The 19,472-nt window shown below is 48.5% G+C and overlaps 1 protein-coding gene across 1 annotated transcript in view; it reads right to left on the bottom strand.

Annotated features, from left to right (window-relative positions):
• The window catches only part of LOC138284728 (uncharacterized), a 108,454-nt gene that overhangs the window by 21,844 nt on the left and 67,138 nt on the right, over nucleotides 1–19,472 (bottom strand). The window contains exon 12 of the mRNA XM_069223842.1: nucleotides 14,999–15,088. Within this exon, the coding sequence (XP_069079943.1) occupies nucleotides 14,999–15,088 (90 nt within the window). The remainder of the gene's footprint in view (nucleotides 1–14,998; nucleotides 15,089–19,472) is intronic.

Raw genomic sequence — 19,472 nt, 5'->3', positions numbered from 1 at the left:
ATCTGAGAAAGGTGGCAGACAAGGTAACCACAGCAATGAGTAAATAGCAGAGCTGCAGGGTGAGGTTTCCAGCCTCAAGTGACAGATGGCCAAAATGAACACCGTCACTAGTGGGCTGGAGCTTAAGGTGGAGGAAGCAGAGGGTAGTGCACAGCACAGTAACATTTGAGTGCTGGAATTTCCTGAGAGAGAGGAAGGGGCCTTGGTGGAGACCTTCCTGGAGGGGTTTGTTGGAGATTTTCATTGTCAAGCGGGCTCACAGGGTGTTGGTGCATTCCCAGCGCCCCACCAAGAACCATCATTGCCAGGATCCTGAACTAATGGGACAGAGACTGCATTCTTAGAGCTGCTAGGACACAGTCCATGCCTATGTTTGAAAACTGCAAAATTGCAATATACCCGTGGTACACCAAGAAAGTTCAGGAGCAGCGAGAATCTTTTCTGGAATTCAAACAGATATTGAGAGCCATGCAACTGAAATAGATGTCCCTATATCCCTCGAAACTGAAGGTCATATCGCAGGGGAGAGCACATTTCTTTGCGCGCCCAGTAGAGGTCTGGGAGTGGCTAGAGATCTGGGGCAAAGCTATGCTGCCTCACTCCGTGGGGGAGCCTCATGGGGCCCTGGCACTAGTCCCCAAGATGGCCCAAGGCATGCACAATCCTTGGATGGGATGGGCCAGCTCATTGGACGCTCATCGAGTAACGATCCAAGAGGATGGTACTGTGCAGACTGATGGAGTTGTGGACTCGGGGGAGATCAGCGGGGGCCAGCTGCATCGCTCAGGCTGAATCAGAGCCTACTGAACAGGGCCCTGCACAGGACTGTATACCGGATACACTGGGTATGGACACACAGCTAATCTGAACTTGGGGCCATATGTACGAACACATTTTCCCATAGACACAGAATGGGTAAAACCCTTTGCTACATCTGGCCCTTGCTCCTTACGTTGGTTCCTATTTGAGCCCGGTGTGTCTTTTGATCTGCAGACCTGGTAATATGTTGTATGCTACAGAGGTGCGTATAATGATGTCTGCCAGATACATGAGGGCTCATTGAATGCTCTGCATTGTACACTGGATATGGTTGGGGGGCCAGGATATAGGGGCTATGCCCTAGATATTTGTGTTGAAACCACTATGCCACTAGGTGGCAGCATGGAGTGAACGGGCCAGGCGATGGGATGGGTGCTACCTGCTCCTGTTGGATGAGGTGGGATGAAGTGGATGTCCTGGCACTTGCATAGCATGGGCATAAGTAGACCAGATGCTGCACTATGTCTGTCCATGGGTGAGGCGAGGGTGTTTGATGTTTCACATTACAAGTTGTTGAATATGTTAATGCAGCAAGGAGGGGTTGTCATGATGCGGGGTGGATGGAAGAGGACTGGGGATTCAGGAACAAGCTGATGGGGATGTCTATCATTTCATGACTACGGGTGGACAGTTAACTCTGCACCACCAACAGAGTTTTCCGGAGTTTGCCCAAATGCTCTGCCAACCGCTGCCTGGTGGAGTTTACCACCCACTTCTGGCTCCAAACTGGGATGGCTTGGCGAGCAAAACAACGATGGATTAAACCCAGATCTGTGACTTGGGGTGAGTGTTTGGAAAGTTTCAACACTTAGGGCCTCATTATGACCCTGGCGGGCGGCGGAGGCCGCCCGCCAGGATCCCGCCCTCCAAATTACCGCGCCGCGGTCAAAAGACCGCGGCGGGTATTACGAGTTTTCCCCTGGGCTGGCGGGCGGTTCCAGTTAAACAGCCCGCCAGCCCAGGGGAAAACGACCTTCCCACGAGGATGCCGGCTCGTAATCGAGCCGACGGAGTGGGAAGGTGCGACGGGTGCTACTGCACCCGTCGCGTATTTCACTGTCTGCAAGGCAGACAGTGAAATACATTTTGGGGCCCTCTTACGGGGGCCCCTGCCGTGCCCATGCCATTGGCATGGGCACGGCAGGGGCCCCCAGGGGCCCCGCGACCCCCCCTACCGCCATCCTGTTCATGGCGGCTTTCCCGCCATGAACTGGATGGCGGTAGGGGGGGTCAGAATCCTCATGGCTGCGGAGCGCGCTCCGCAGCCATGGAGGATTCCAATGAGCAGCGGAAAGTCAGCGGGAGACCGCTGACTTTCCGCTTCTGACCGCGGCTGAACCGCCGCGGTCAGAATGCTCATTGGAGCACCGCCAGCCTGTCGGCGGTGCTCCCGTGGTCGGTGGCCCTGGCGGCCACCGGCCGCCAGGGTCAGAATGACCCTCTTAGTCTATCACTTTATTTTGTGATGTTATTTCTGAATCCTCTCACACTCTCCTGTTTTTCAGTCTCTCGTCCTTGTCCACATCTGGGGTGGCAGGATTCTCTGCCCACAGTTCCAGCTGGTGTTTGGAACGGCCCCTTTGCTGCCTTCCGGGGTATGCTATTCAGAGTTCCCTTGCTTCATGCTGCGTCCAGCTGTTGGTCGGAGAGGTGACATGCGTAGAGTGGTTTATGGAGTGAACTCTAGGTCGAGCCTGCCCCCCACTTTCCTTGCACGGCATGAGGTGGCAGGAGAAGTGGTTCTTGCAGGCCCCAGGGCTAGCCCTGACCGATCATCCCCTGCTGCCAAGTGTCTACCAGGGGTAGTGCAGGGGCTAAGCACCACCAGCCGAGCTAAGAGAAGACCAGCAGGGGTGGGGGTGGAGGACACGAGGGTGAGGAGGGCAGGATCAAGCGTATTGTGCATAGCAGGTAATGGAAAACCTGTATGGTGAGGTTGTCCCCTTTTGTAGAGCTTCATAAAAAGAATGGAACACCCATCAGTTTCCATTGGAAGGCAGGATGCTCAATATGTTTGCTATGGAAGTTGGTAGTAGAGAAAGGTTCTACTGAATGGCCGTCTGTGACTAACACCAATCTATTTGAGTGGTGGCTTTTGGAGCAAGGCTTTGGATACATTTGCCTGCTTGCTTCAGGCTGTCATGCCCTGTCATCCGATGGCCCTGCTGCACAGTCAGGGAGGTGCAAGTCACACACTGTCCTCGTGCTGCCCTCTCATGCACACTCACTGTCAGACGATGCATCCCCATTCTCCCCACAGCGTTTCCATGCAGAACAGGACCTGTGTAAAAACACACAAGCTCAAATGGATTCGGTGGGTGGAACTCTGCAGAATCACGTGGAGTTTTTATTTAACTCCACGGAATTCCGTGGAGTACAACTCCACAAGTTACGCCAACTCCTAGTCATGACCTGGAACGTCCGTGGGCTTGGAACCTACATGAAGAGGTATAGGGTACTCTCTAATCTGAAGCCCCATAAATCCAGTACAGCCTGCCTACAGGAGACACATCTGGAGGACTCAGGGACAGAGTGGCTGGCTCGGAAGTGGGGGTCAGCTCTTTCAAGCATCCTACGCTATATACTGTAGTGGAGAGCATCATAGTAACACACCAAGCTCGGTTTTTCTCAGATCACTAATTGATCTCCTGCACACAGGGATGGGGGGGGGGCTGTAGAGCAGAGAGCCCTGTGGAGATTCCCAGCAGAGGTATTGACTGACGCGGTCAGGAGGGAAGCCTGGTTGCAGGCGCTGACTGAATACATAAAGATCAATTGGGGCTCCACAGCAGACAGAGCCATAGAATGGGAGGCGATGAAGGTGGTGCTGCACGGGACGTGTCTAGGGCTGACATGTGGGGAGCGGCGACTGTTAGAGACTGACCTATTGGAGCAGAGGCGGAGCTGGCATTGCTGCAGGGTGGAGTGGTGGCTGACCCAGCAGCTCAGTGGGGAAGAGGCCGACCTGCGACATAGCATAGCTGACATATGGGTCATATTGGATAGGTACACCCTGTGGCATTATAGGCAGCAATTGCATAGAGAGGGAGATAAGCCAGGAAGACTACTGGCCTGGATCCTGCATAGAGAGCTTGAAACCACCCCAATCACAAATCTGGTGACCCTCAGTGGAGATGCAGTGACTTTCCGCACAAACATTACAGCCACCTTCAAGGGGTACCTAGAGGGGATGTACAGGACAGACCACTGGGTCACCCAAAGACAACATCAGGCATTCTTGACAGGATTTGAGCTCCCTAGCATTGGGGAGGTGGCAATAGGAGATCTTGACGCGGAGCTTGACCTTGAGGAGCAGCACAGAGCACTGCGCATGCTCCCACAGTCCAAGGCTCTGGGCGGGGACTGGTTCTCGGTGTTGTTCTTTCAGAAGTTCTTGGCAATTGTTACGCAGGGCCTCCTGGAGGTTTTCTTAGAAGTGAAAGAAAAGGGGGTTCTGGTGCCATCCATGCGGGAAGGGGAGATATGCATGTTACCTAAACCAGGTGGGGACAGTGGGGACCCAGCAGCAGACCGCTAACCATGATTAATTCCGATGCCAAAGTTCTGTGTAAACTTTTGGCTAATCGATTGAACCCGGTGATGTTGGGCTTCATACACGAGGACCAAGGCAGGTTCACCCCTGGCTGTAGCATGGGGATGAGTCTCAGATGACTGACACATGCAATACATGAGGTTGAGGGTAACTGGGAAGAAATGGCTCTGGTTTCAATAGACGTGGAAAAAGCTTTTGATACCTGTCGATTGGGGTTACTTGCTGGACATCCTGCGAGTCATGGGGTTTTGGCCCCAGTTTCGGGCCAAACTGCTTTACACAGTGCCAGAGCTCAGATGGGACTTGGGAAGCGGGACATGGCAGGGATGTTCTCTGTCCCCGCTTTTATTTGCTCTAGTGAAGGAGCCCCTGGCAGTGGGAGTTCGGCGGGACCTGCATGAATCGGCCATAGAGTTGGGGGAGACGCAACTTATTATATCACTCTATGCCAATGATGCAATATTTTATCTCAGGGCCCATGGATTCTGCTGTGGTTGCTGGATGAGTGTAGGGCCATTTCAGGGCTTTGAATCAATCACAATAAATCACAGTTATTTCTTCCCGTATTGCTGGTGGTGACTACAGAGGGACAGCTGTCCGACATTGGCTTATGGTGGGAACTGGAACATTTAGTTACCTGGGTATAATGGTGGCGCATTATCGGGGAAAGCAACTTCGTCTCAATGTGGGCACAATTACTGACTCTTTGCACTCGTCTGTCGCATTCTAGAACACTCTACCGCGGTCATTGGTGGACGGTGGCGATCTCATGGTGCCGCTCCTGCACTGACTATATAATGTGCAGAATTCCCTTTGTCTGCTGCCTGCCAGGGTGTTCAGAAAACTGGATTGAGGGGGATGGTGTGCCACCCAGCAGACTGCACATATATGGCACAAACTTGTGGAGGTTGTACTTCAGAGGGCCCCCTTTCATAGGGAGCTCCCAGTGTGGATACTAGCGCTGGTCAGGCACATGGCGGATAACATGCCTTTTCAGGCGCGGATGGAGGGCTGCTGTGAAACGCTGCAGTACTTGTACCCCAATGAGTATTTTATCACATTTGAAGATGCACGGGGGGGGGGGGGAGTTCATGTTGTCATTTTGCCGGCCTAGCCAAGCTAGCCAGGGAGACCCGGACAATGTTTCTGGTGGTGCCAGCATCATCCTGCACACTGCGAGACCTTTTGACCTGCGGGTCTAGTCAGCATTAGGTGTCCCTATTTTATGAAGCATTGGTGAATGATGTTGCAGGATGCCCACTGTGCGCTCAGGAGACCTGGGAGTGCGCCTGGTGGACATGGACTGGGTGCGCATGTGTATACTCACCAGGACAGTGTCTAGCAATGCTCGATTCAAGTTGGTCCACTACAATTTCCTAGCTTGTACATGACACCCCTGATGCTGCACAGGATAACTCAAACCTGACCGGACACGCTTCCATGGTGCGGAAGTCCCATGGCTGAATTTTACACCCGGCCTGGAAGTGTCAGAAAGTGCAGGATTTTTGGGAGCAGCTAGCTGAGAAAATCACACACACAACTTCACAGCAGGGCTCCCACACTCCGTTATTTAGCCTACTGGCAATGCAGACAGGCCTAAAGGTCATAAAATGGCGTATAAATATCTCCAGCTCGCACTGGTCCTTGCCAGCCACAGAGAGGCCAGAACATGGATGGGACGGCGCACACTGGAAGTGAAGGGCTGGCACTGAGACATTGATGAATAGACACTAGCAGAAGAGATCAACAATAAAATAAGCAGGAGAGATGAGAAAGTGGAGGATGATGTACATACATGGAGGGCCCTGGGGGACAGGTTTCTGGATTGAGGTGACATCTCATTGAGTGATGTGTCTACTGATGTGGAAACCTAAAGCCCCGAGCAACATCAGGTTGAGGTAGAGGGGAGATACTAGACTGGTGGATGGTGGCTGCTTCTGCTATGCCTAGATTGATAGACAGCCCGTGAGTGGCAACTGTTGCACATACCGATGTAACTGCATGAAGGGGTGACTGTTTTTTGCTGCAATGTTGTTTTACTTGAAACTTATAAACAAACGTTTTAAAAAAGAGCCCACTGTGCCATAATGAAAGAAGAAGTAGGGAACAAATGCTGAAGTCCTTTCAACAACTGCATCACATAGAGTGATTTAAATAATGATCGCTGTACCAGCAACCGTAAGAAAGCTGAAAGTGCTAAAGGGTAGCCTTTAACCAAAGTCTAGCTGGGCGAGAAAGAGAATAAACAACAGAACATCAGGCAACTTGGTTAGGAGGGGTCAATCTGCTGTGTGTCACACAACACCACAAATTTATCCCAACGACAGGCGTATACAGTTTGTCGAGGGAAACTTTGCTGCCATGATGACTTCATCCACCTCTAGAATAAGGTCAAAAGTGTTCAGCTGTTGCCACTCAATCTCCAGGGTGGAGATTGTGGAGGCCCGGGTGCAAGATCCTGCACTGCTGCTGCGACAGCTGGGTCTCCCGGAGGGTCAACCTGATAGAAGGACAGATGCCTGGGAGCATATTCTCTGTACCCAACCCGGGGTCACTACGATGAATTGGGTCTGCTCATTTCAAATTTTCATCAGAACTCTGGGCAGTATAGAGATCAGAGGGAAGGCATACAGAAGTCCCAAGTCCCACTGTATATGGATATGTCATAGAGAGATATACCTTGGGAACTCCAATGTACAGAACTGCGGACATTGCACATTCTCTGCAGTGACAAGCAGATTGAGCCAAGGCTATCTCCTTGTGGCAACTTGCGTTCTGCTAAGTGCCAATGGCTGCGTTTATCTAACCTGGCATTCAAAGATCTCACCAGGTGGCTCCTCACCAGGAAGATGCCCTAATCGTCCAGCTATTTCCAGAGGTGTAACGCGTCCTGGAAGAGGATCCAAAACCCCACACCACCCTGTTTGTTGCAGTATCACATCATGATGGTGTTGTTCATGAGGACCTGCATCAGCTTTCCTGTGATGGACTGTAGGAAGGCTTTCAAAGCCAAGCGGATGGATCTCTGCTCCAGAAGGTTGATGAGGAGCTGGGCTGCAGTTGGAGACCAAAGGCCTCTGATCTCTAGCTATCCCAGGTGGCTGCCCTAACCCAGAAGCAATGCATTGGTCATCATTGTCAGCTCTGGGTGGGGAAGGGAGAGGGGCCTGCTGCTGACCAAGTCGTGGTAGAGCAACTACCAATGTAGGCCTTTTGCAGTCTCCTGTGAGATCTGGATGTGATTGGAGTGGTCCCATTGATGTTGGGTCCACTGAGACTTCAGCTCCTACTGCATAGGCCACACATGCCACCTGGTGTATGTTACTGGCAGGATGCAGGATGCAGGATGCAGGAAGCCATCAGTCCCAGCAGCCCCAGAGTCACCAACACTGAAATCCAGGGTTGAGGCTGAAAGATCAAGACCATTGCCTGAATGCCCTAGACTCTCCTTTCCAGAGGAAAGGCATGAAACCGACCTGTATCCAGAATGGCTACCATGCAAGGAAGCATCTGAGAAGGAATCAAGTGTAACTTTGCCACGTTAATAGTGAACCCTAAAAATGTATGGCAGTTCACTCTAGACTGGAAGTGGGTGGCAACTGCCTGGAGTGAGTCCTCCTCCAGCAGCTAGTCATCGAGGTAGGGAAAGACTAGGGCTTCTGACCTAGGAAGATGTGCTGCCATAACCGCCTCACTTCTGTGAACACCCAAGGTGCACTGGTGAGACCAAAGTGGACTACAGTGAACTGACAATGGTTCCGTCCCACCACCAGGGCAGACCACGCCTGTGGGTCTGCAGGACGAGGTGGTGAAAATAAGCACTCTGCAGGCCCAATGCTACCATCCAGTCTCCAGGGTCGAGAGCAGACATGACCTGGGCCAGGATAAACACCTTTCATTTTTCCTTCCCAAATTAGTATGGAGGCTCTGTCCTTCTTCGCACCAGGAAGTAGCGGAAGTAACAACCACAACCCACTTCCAATAGAGGCACCTCCTTGTTAGCCCCTGTGGCCAAAAAAACATCTTGTATGGCTTGCGCAGTACAGGACAAAGGTAATCCCAGAACACCTGGGAGGACCTGAGCAACAGTATCCCAGAAAGTGTGAGAATATCAGCTCAAATGGCAACTGGCATTGACTGACTGGAAAGCCAAACTTGTGGAAGAAAATGTTCAGTTCCAAAAGGTGCCCATCCTTTTAGATCCCCTATCCAGAGGAGTAGTTGAGAAGGCATTCGGGTCTGTCTGACTTGTGGACGATTATGCCACTAAGCTCTCAGGAGAGGGGTGCTGAGTCAAAAAAGTGGAGTTGCAAGGGCTGGGGTGAAGGTGCTGAAAAATACGGTGATTTACAGTGGGATCTGAACAGGGTGTGGCCAGGCCCAGAAGGAAGTGCTAGTAAGGGCCTCATTAAAAGGCAAAAGGCACTTACTATTTGTAGAAAAGTAACCTCTTTCTAGCATGGTTACCCCCACCTTTTGGCCTGTTTGTCAGTGTGTTTGACTGTGTTCACCTGGATCCTGCTAACCAGGACCCCAATAAAGATGCTCTCTCCTTTAGACTTGGTTGCTGGAACCTTTTTCACCCCACATTTGGCATACTGATACCCTCATCTAAGTCGCTAGTATATGGTGCATAGGTACCCAGGGCATTTGGGTACCAGGGGATCCCGATGGGCTGCAGCATGTATTATGCCACCCATAGGGAGCCCATGCAAAGCGTTCTGCAGGCCTGCCATTGCAGACTGTGTGAAACGGTGCATACACCCTTTCACTACCAGGTCACTGCACCAGGTCACTGTAAGTAACCCCTATTGCAGGCCCTTCTAGCTCAGAGGGCAGGGTGCAAGTACCTGTGTGTGAGGGCACCCCTGCAGTAGCAGAGGTGTCCCCACAAACTCCAGCTCCATTTTCCTGGACTTCGCGAGCGCGGGGACGCCATTTTTTGTGTTCACTGGACATAGGTCCCTACCTATGTCCAGCTACATAATGGTAACTCCAAAGCTAGGCATGTTTGGTACCAAACATGTTGGAATCTTACCCCCAATACTGTTGCAAGCATTGGAAATATGATTCCATGCACTCTGGGGGCTCCTTAGAGGACCCTCAGAATTGCCACCACCAGTCTTATAGGGTTTTCCAGGCAGCCCAAACTGCTGCCACCCCTCAGACAGGTTTATGCCTTCCTGCTGCTTGATCTGATCAAGCCCAGGAAGCCGGAACAAAGGTTTTGGGAGGTAACACCCTCTCCCTTTGGAAAAAGGTTTGACTGACTTGGGAGGGGTAGCCTCCCCAACCCTCTGGTATACTTGTAAGGGCACATTTGGTGCCCTTCGTGCATAAACCAGTCCACACTAGTTCAGGGACCTCCAATCCCTGTTCTGGTGCAAAATTGGACAATGGAAAGGGGAGTGTCCACTCCCCTGTCCATCACCACCCAAGGCGTGTTGCTCAGAGCTCCTCTGGAGGGTCCTGTGGTTGTGCCATCTTGTTTCCAAGGTTGGCAGGGAACTCTGGGAACATCTGAGTGGCCAGGCCAGGTAGGTGACGCCAGAGCCCTCTCCTGATAGGTGCTTACATGGCTGGGCGACCAATCCCACTTTCAGGGCTATTTAGGGTCTCTCTCTTGGGTGGGTCCTCAGATTCGGCTTGTAAGACTCTAGCAGGATTCTTCTGCAACCTCCACTTTGACTTCTGGTGACTGGAACTGCGACTGGGCCCTCCAGGAACCGACAACGCTGCAATCCACGAAGAAGACTCTTTTGCAACTTTGTTTCCACGGCTCCTGCCAGCTTTGCAACATTTCCCCGGCTGTGCATCCTCAGAAGCCAGCAACTCTTCAGCCTGCCCAAGAAGAAGAAGGCACCTGCTGCAACGATGACTGGCTGCATGGATCTCCCCTCATCTTGAGCTGCGTGTATCCTGCATCACGGTTGGTGGTCCAGGGTGTCCTCTTGGTCCTCTCTGCCAGCTGTCCAACTTTGGCGGAGGTATGTCCTTGCCTTCCCACGCAGGACAGTACCCCTGTGCACCACGTCTCTTGCAGCTGCAAAGGCTTGTTTGCATCTCCTCCAAGGGGTCTTCAGGTGACATATAGCTCCAGTCCCAAGCACTCGTTCCTGCAAAGCACAGCCTCTGCGTGGTTCCCCTTCAGCATGGGATCCCGTTCTGTAGTGCTGTGTGGGCTCCTTCTGCAACTTCTGTGTCCCCGTCCTGTGGGACTCCTGTGGGTGATGCCTCTGCTCCTGTGGACTCTCTGTGATGCTGAGGATCGCCTGTGACTCCCCCTCCTGGGTTGCATCCTCTTGGGCCTTGCTGGTCCCCAGCAGCACCACTTTTCCACTAACCAAGAGTTTGCCTTTGCCAAAGCTTCCTCGTGGAATTCCTGCATCAGCACCCATCTGCAATCTGCACACCAGCATGGGACTTCTGCATCCATCAGGAACTCTTTTCTGGCTCAAGAGCTGCAATGCTGACCTGTTCTTCACCGTCGACCAACTCCTGCAAGTACAACTGGGTAGGCAGCAGCTCCTACTCCTTCTGGACTCCACTGTGACTTTTGGACTTTGTCCACTCTCTCCACAGGTCTTCTTCTTCAGGAATCCACCGCTGGTTTCTTGCAGTCTTGTCTGGGTGTCTTCTTTTCTTCTTTTTCTTCGTTTTGGGTGGTTTGGGGAAATTCCAGTGAATTACTCCTGCTTTCCTGATTGCTGGGAGGTACTGAGTTACTTACCTCTGTGGTTTTCTAGTACTCCCAGCTCCCCTCCACACATTCCACTTACCTAGGTGGGGGTCCTTTGTTCGCATTCCATTTTTTTAGTAATTGGTTTGGGCTCCCCCTAGGGTAACTATTGGTTATTGCTATTTGCACTGTTTTCTAACCTTTTCTATGCCTCTTGCCGATTACTAGTGTATATAATTAGTTTATTACTTACCTTCTATTGGAGGGTTGCCCTTCTAGTACTTTGTGGTATTGTGTTCCAAAAAGAAAGTACCTTTATTTTTGTACAACTGAGTGTTTTCTTTCATGTATGTAAGTGCTGTGTGACTACAGTGGTTTTGCATGAGCTTTGCATGTCTCCTGGATAAGCCTTGGCTGCTGATCCACAGCTACCTCTAGAGAACCTGGCTTCTAGACACTGTCTACACTTCACTAAGAGGGGATACCTGGACCTTGTATAAGGTATAAGTACCTTAGGTACCCACCACACACCAAGCCAGCTTCCTACAGTATTGGTTTACCTTGGCAGGAGAAATTCGGTCAGCACCTTGTTTTTAATCTCCAAGGTGGAGAGGTGAGGTCAAAAACTTTGGCCACCTTTCACATGACCATCGCAAAGGAGGCACTTTCCTCAGTTGCAGGGCCTGGGGGTAAGACTAGGCCCGTGTCAGGAGAGGTGTCTAGGCAACTAGCTTCCTGGAGGGCCTCATACCAGTGTTCTTCATGGTAGGGTTACACAAATTCATCCCCACATCACACGCATTATCAAAATCTGTCCCAAACAAGGAATGCAATGTTTCTGACCTGTCCAGAAGAACCTATGGTTGAATGGACACTAGGCGCGCCTAGGTCAAATTGAGGGCTGTGCTCACTCTGACTCAGAGAGCACAATAGGAAGTTCTTTGTCCTAAGGCATTGATGGAATCAGCTCTGGCATTGACGTTCCAGGAAATAGCTTGGACCGTGAAGCCAGAGGTGGAGTTGGCGAATGCGCTTGTGGAGGACTGGTAGTCGTCGCAGAAGGTCCAACTGGGCTGAGGGCAAACCTGCCAACAGTATCCTAGATGGAGAACCTCTCAGCTCTGTGGGGCCCGCAGGTGCAACAGAGGGAGTCAAAAGGGATTCAAAGAGTCCCAACATAGCCTTGTGTAACTCTTTGATCTGTATTAGAGTCTCAGATGACCTGGGACACTCAGGTTATGCCGGAACAAGTTACAGGATTGGCACTTCTGAGAAGTCTTGGACTTAGCTGAGGATTTGGAGCACATGACAATCGACCTCTGGACCACCTTTCAGACCTGTACCAGGAGCAGGACCAAACTTTGGAATTGAACCGGTCCTAACATTGTGTCTTCCAGTGCTTGTCAACGTAAAACTTCACCTTGCGGTCCCGAATGGTGCTCAGATTTATCATGCGCAGTCAAAGCAGGCCATAGTGTTGTGGTTCGACTCCAGGCACCACAGGTAAACTGATGTTGTTTTGCCATAGACATTTGCCTGCAACAGTCCTTATAGGTGTTCAAACCTGTTGTTTTTGGGAGGTGACATTTCCCTTGCATACTGTATAATTTTGATGTAAATAGGTCTTGAGAGAGATAAGATATGGCTCCAAATCTGCATCTGGTGGTGCCTAAAGAAAGGAACTGACATCAGCGTGAAGGAGTAGCACCTATACTGGCTCCACACATCTCCAGAGTGGAACAGCATCAGTTTGGAGTCAGATGGTGCCAATGCGCACGCAGAGATACTGCTCAAAAGTTTCTTGATAATTTTTTATGCCGGGAAAGTATTGAAAAGGTGAGGAATCGGCGGCATTGCATTGTAAAATATGAAGCTGAAAGTTTCATAATGTATGCACGTTTTAAATAGCTCAGTGTAGACATCTGAAATATGCTGTCGCTCTATAACTGCAAAATTGAACTTATTGCCACATGCTAAAAAAGGAAAACCTTATTTTTTGCTGCTGTACTGTGATCAGTGTTTATTTGTGGTATATAGGTCGTGTTAATAGTGAGTATGTATTTTATCGCTGTAAAATATCTTGTTTGTCCCACTAATTACCTCTGCCCTAGGATAAGGGATCTCATAATTCCAGAGGGGCACAAATTCTAGCATACTGAACATAAAACATAGGTCGCACAGAGAAGGATAAATGAGACACGTTTCTTGCACTCAGAGATAGGTAAAAACCTTTTAAATAACATGCTTTCAAATTTAACTTAAGTGAGAGGATCAACCCACTATTCCAGCCAGTGCAGTGATAGCCATGTGTACTGAAAGAGTGCCCCAGGGCTGCTGTACTGTCTAGATCACAGTATCAAGCAGGGCCACTTTAGGGCACAGTAGAACATAGCAGAGTCCACAGCCACCTTTCCAGGAGTGGGTCATGGCCCAGTTATTGCCCAATTAAATATTTAGCCTCTGGTGTGCCAGATCCTTACCTTTTGAGACATGCACACAATTCCAGAAGTTGGAAATGTTATGTTCTTGGTACTGGGGGTATTTATATGGCGCCATTTGACCTTAAGGGGCATCACAGCGCTTAACAAAGCACCACAATGGGACACTGGACAGACATGGGCTACCGGAAGCACACGCATAACTGTACATAGAAAGAGGTATACACATTCATATGGTTATCCAGGGTTAGTCACTTTGGGAGAATGAAATTCAGTAACAAGCACTGCCAGGCCGCTGAAAGTGTATGCTACAGATGTGAGTACTTGACTTTCTTACAATTGTGTTCTCAAGGTATGCACTGCAGTACAAATAATTTCAGATGCCTTGGTTGAAAGGTATTTTGACTACTTTCCTCATTAGCATTTTAATGTCTGGCTTAACAAAACAGCTTACTGCATAACCTTTTGTTACCATTTCTTTAAAACAGACAGAGTGGGCCTTGGCACCACCTAGTGGAATATCTCTGTGTCACTTCCTGCCCACCAGAAATTTAGTGTAACATTCCGCCTCCTATGGAATGTTTGCACTGCAAACATTGTGAGCAAGAGGGACTATTTTACATTTCAAAGGTAGACTGAATTATCACATAACAAATTATTTATCCCATAGAGGCAGCGTATACCGAAAACAATAGTTTTTTGTTATGTTTGCAAATGCATGCTATAAGTGGCCCAGTGGACAAATTGTGTAAATGCGCTGATTCGCAAGATTCGGACAGAAGCCTTACGTCTACTGCTTTGATTAAGGTTTCTCCAAGGCTATCCTTAGATATTTACTGTTCTTTCAAGATCGCTATATGACATAATCTAGGGCCAGATGTAGCAAAGGTTTTTACCCATTCTGTGTCTATGGGAAAAAGTGTTCGTACATATGGCCCCTAGTCTTATAATTGCACTTTCGAGCAGTCTATTTTATATTATAATTTGGTTCAACTTCCCGGACGAAAACTTGAGAAGTGGGTTGGGTCACATCTTTGGACACCAGTTTCATCCGCAAGTTCAGAATCCGACAACCAAAAATAATACAAACAATTCTCTTGGTATTATTAACAGTGACACAAAAATTATTGTTACCAGCTGGTGATGATGATAATATTATTTAACATACAATATACAATTATGAAGAAAAATGATAAGTAATATAACAGTAACTATAATTCTAATAATAGTTTGAATAATAATACTAAGGCAAATAATCATGCTACTACTACTAACAATAATGCTAACAGTAGTAATATTCATAGCAGTCATGGCAATAATGGTATGACACACAATAACAACACTTCTATTACAACTAATAATAATATGGTTAAACCGGACTAAACTATAGACGTCTGAAAAGTCTGTTTGTCAGATGGTCATTAAATCCATCAACCTGAGAAGCCACAAATCCTGAGTTAACTGCTAAGGACTTTGCACATGGATTGCTTCAGCAGGAGCATTACTCACCGGCTGCAACAGCATCTTTCAGGAGCTCGTTCTGGAAGCCGGGCAGTGCAAGGTTCATACGGTCATTCCCTTCTGACTCAAAGCTGATCCCTGAGGAAGGCAAAGATTGAGAGCTGAAACATGTACATTAGTGTGGCCCATTCCCCTCAAAAGCAGGAGCCTTCACTGATTCATATTAGATAACAGTGGGATGATAGTTTAATTATATGCCAAAACGATTCATGCAGAATAGTAGCCGTCAACTATGAAAATTCATTTTTTTACTTAGACAAAATATGTGAACCCAATAAAATCACTTCCTCTTCCGAAGCTTTTGAGTCATTAACTTCTAAAATGTCAACGTTGAATTTGTAGGGCATGTTGTTTTACCGCAGTCAAAATCCTATCGGGCTGATATTATATTCATATGATACCAACATGAAATAGATTAGACTTCTTGTAGAGCCGTAGGCTTCTCTAAAGACCGGTGCATCTGTAAGGCTGTTTGGGTAGGGATGGAGTCAGACACGTCAGGCCAGCCACAGGAACCTTTTTCTTATATCTTCTTACACCACTCAAAAGGCCATGCCCCACCCCAATCCACATCATAATGTAAGATGCTGTCCCACCACTGCCTTTCAATGCACGGGCAAACCTTAGGGCTGGACTGGCCACACAGGACACAGGGGATGCTTTTAGGGGTGCATGGATTGAGGGATCTTCAGCTATCCTGCTGGCAAACAGCAATGAGGGAACATTTTTTATATACACATGTGGAAAGTGTCCCCCAAATTCTTCTGGGGGAAGTCAGACTCACTTGGTACATTATGGGGGTGGTGTGAACATATGTGCTAAGGCTGCCCTTAGATCCAAGTTCTCAGCAGCAAATCGGATTTTTAATGGGAAACTATGGACATTAGTCCGCAGAATGCAATTTGGCGAAATTATGAAAAACAACGGTGGACTCCTTTTGCACTCTTAAAACGTGATGTCTTAGAGTTTGGCTTACTATTCTGAAAGGTATGTTGTGCCTGCACCATGCACAGTCGTTCTGAAAGGAAATAGGCACCTTGACAGTGCGTGTCCCACTCTATGGTTAAACACTGAGGTGTGGGCAGTCTGGGGGCTTACCACCAAAGTAAACAATGTTGTGTTGCGAAAAACATCCTAAGCCTATGATAGTTATGGATTTTTTCATATTTCACAAAACAAATACAAAATTATATATATATATATATATATATATATATATATATATATATATATATATATATATGGAAAATGTCACTTACCCAGTGTACATCTGTTCGTGGCATGAGACGCTGCAGATTCACATGCTGTGCATTATCCTGCCATCTAGTGTTGGGCTCGGAGTGTTACAAGTTGTTTTTCTTCGAAGAAGTCTTTTCGAGATCGAGGGACTCCTCACCTTTCGGCTCCATTGCTCATGGGCGTCGACTCCATCTTAGATTGTTTTCCCCGCAGAGGGTGAGGTAGGAGTTGTGTATACAGTAATAGTGCCCATTCAATGGAGTAAGTATGTATGTACATAATGGCCCTCATTCGGACCTTGGCGGGCGGCGGAGGCCGCCCGCCAAAGTCCCGCCGTCAAAATACCGTACCGCGGTCGCAAGACCGCGGCGGGTATTTTGACTTTTCCCCTGGGCTGGCGGGCGGCCGCCGAAAGGCCGCCCGCCAGCCCAGGGGAAAACGACCTTCCCACCATGAAGCCGGCTCGTAATCGAGCCGGCGGAGTGGGAAGGTGCGACGGGTGCTACTGCACCCGTCGCGTATTTCACTGTCTGCTATGCAGACAGTGAAATACTAGCGGGGCCCTCTTACGGGGGCCCCTGCAGTGCCCATGCCATTGGCATGGGCACTGCAGGGGCCCCCAGGGGCCCCGCGACACCCCCTACCGCCATCCTGTTCCTGGCGGGCGAACCGCCAGGAACAGGATGGCGGTAGGGGGTGTCAGAATCCCCCATGGCGGCGCAGCGAGCTGCGCCACCATGGGGGATTCAAATGGGCAACGGAAAACCGGCGGGAGACCGCCGGTTTTCCATTTCTGACCGCGGCCAAAGCGCCGCGGTCAGAATGCCCAAGGGAGCACCGCCGGCCTGTCGGCGGTGCTCCCGCCCCCGTTGGCCCTGGCGGTGCAACACCGCCAGGGTCATAATGAGGGCCAATGTGTCTAAAAGTGATATATATTTACAAATTTCCAAATGTACAAGTTTTATCAACATATAATATATATATATAATTTTTATCAACTTATAACGGCTACAGACTCCCGGGGAGGCGGGAGGGCGCATGTGAATCTGCAGCGTCTCATGCCACGAACAGATGTACACTGGGTAAGTGACATTTTCAGTTCAATGGCATGTGTAGCTGCAGATACACATGCTGTGCATAGACTAGTAAGCAGTCATCTTCCCAAAAGCGGTGGTTTTGCCTGTTGGAGTTGAAGTTGTTTGAAATAATGTCCGTAATACTGCCTGTCCTACTGTGGCTTGTTGTGTTGTTAACACATCCACACAGTAATGTTTTGTGAATGTATGAGGCGTAGACCATGTGGCTGCCTTACAGATTTCTGTCATGGGTATATTTCCTAGAAAGGCCATTGTGGCGCCTTTCTTTCTAGTGGAGTGTGCCTTCGGTGTAATAGGAAGGTCTCTCTTTGCTTTTACATAGCAGGTTTGAATACACTTAACTATCCATCTGGCAATGCCTTGTTTGGATATTGGATTTCCTGCATGAGGTTTTTGAAAAGCTACAAACAATTGTTTTGTTTTGCGAAATTGTTTGGTTCTATCAATGTAATACATTAGTGCTCTTTTGATGTCTAATGTATGTAATGCCCTTTCAGCTACAGAGTCTGGTTGTGGAAAAAATACTGGGAGTTCCACAGTTTGATTTAGGTAGGACGGTGATATAACTTTTGGTAAAAATTTGGGATTTGTGCGTAGAACCACTTTATGTTTGTGTATTTGTATAAAGGGTTCTTGTATGGTAAATGCTTGTATTTCACTTACTCTTCTAAGAGATGTGATAGCTATTAGGAAGGCTACTTTCTATGTTAAGTATTGCATCTCACAAGAGCGCATGGGTTCAAATGGTGGACCCATCAGTCGTGTTAACACAATATTGAGGTTCCATGAGGGAACTGGTGGTGTTCTTGGGGGTATGATTCTTTTTAGACCCTCCATAAATGCTTTTATGACTGGGATTCTAAAGAGTGATGTTGAATGTGTAATTTGCAGATAGGCCGAAATTGCTGTGAGATGTATTTTAATGGACAAAAAGCTAGCTTAGATTTTTGTAAGTGTAATAAGTAGCTTACAATGTTTTTTGTGGACGCATGTAGTGGTTGAATTTGATTATTATGATAGTAATAAACACATCTTTTCCATTTATTTGCGTAGCAATGTCTTGTAGTAGGTTTCCTAGCTTGTTTAATGACCTCCATACATTCTTGTGTAAGGTCTAAATGTCCAAATTCTAAGACTTCAGGAGCCAGATTGCTAGATTGAGCGATGCTGGATTTGGGTGTCTGATCTGTTGTTTGTGTTGAGTTAACAGATCTGGTCTGTTTGGTAGATTGATATGAGGTACTACTGACAGATCTAGTAGTGTTGTGTACCATGGTTGGCGAGCCCAAGTTGGTGCTACTAGTATTAGTTTGAGTTTGTTTTGACTCAGTTTGTTTACTAGATACGGAAGGAGTGGGAGAGGGGGAAAAGCGTAAGCAAATATCCCTGACCAACTCATCCATAACGCATTGCCGTTGGAGTGAGGGTGTGGGTACCTGGACGCGAAGTTTTGGCATTTTGCGTTTGCTTTTGTTGCGAATAGGTCTATTTGCGGTGTTCCCCAGTGTTGAAAGTAAGTTTGCAGTATCTGGGGATGAATTTCCCATTCGTGGATCTGTTGGTGATCTCGACTGAGACTGTCTGCCAACTGGTTTTGAATTCCTGGGATGTACTGTGCTATTAGGCGAATGTGATTGTGATTCGCCCAATGCCAAAGCTTCTGTGCTAAGAGACACAGCTGTGACGAGTGTGTCCCTCCCTGTTTGTTTAGGTAATACATTGTTGTCATGTTGTCTGTTTTGACAAGAATGTGTTTGTGGGCTATTAATGGTTGAAATGCTTTCAATGCTAGAAACACTGCTAGTAGTTCTAGTTGTTTATATGAAGCTGGCTTTGTTGAGTGTTCCATTGTCCCTGGATGCTGTGCTGGTTGAGGTGTGCTCCCTACCCTACCATGGAAGCATCTGTTGTGATCACGTATTGAGGCACTGGGTCTTGGAATGGCCGCCCTTGGTTTAAATTTTTTGGATTCCACCATTGAAGCGAGGAGTGTGTTTGGCGGTCTATCAACACTAGATCTTGAAGTTGACCCTTTGCTTGTGTCCATTGTGTTGCTAAACACTGTTGTAAGGGCCGCATGTGTAATCTTGCATTTGGGACAATGGCTATGCATGAAGACATCATGC

This window comes from Pleurodeles waltl, chromosome 3_1 (assembly GCF_031143425.1).
Source record: "Pleurodeles waltl isolate 20211129_DDA chromosome 3_1, aPleWal1.hap1.20221129, whole genome shotgun sequence".
Lineage (NCBI taxonomy): Eukaryota > Metazoa > Chordata > Amphibia > Caudata > Salamandridae > Pleurodeles > Pleurodeles waltl.
The sequence above is the reverse complement of the archived record's forward strand: the minus strand, read 5'-3'. Positions and strand labels throughout refer to the sequence as shown.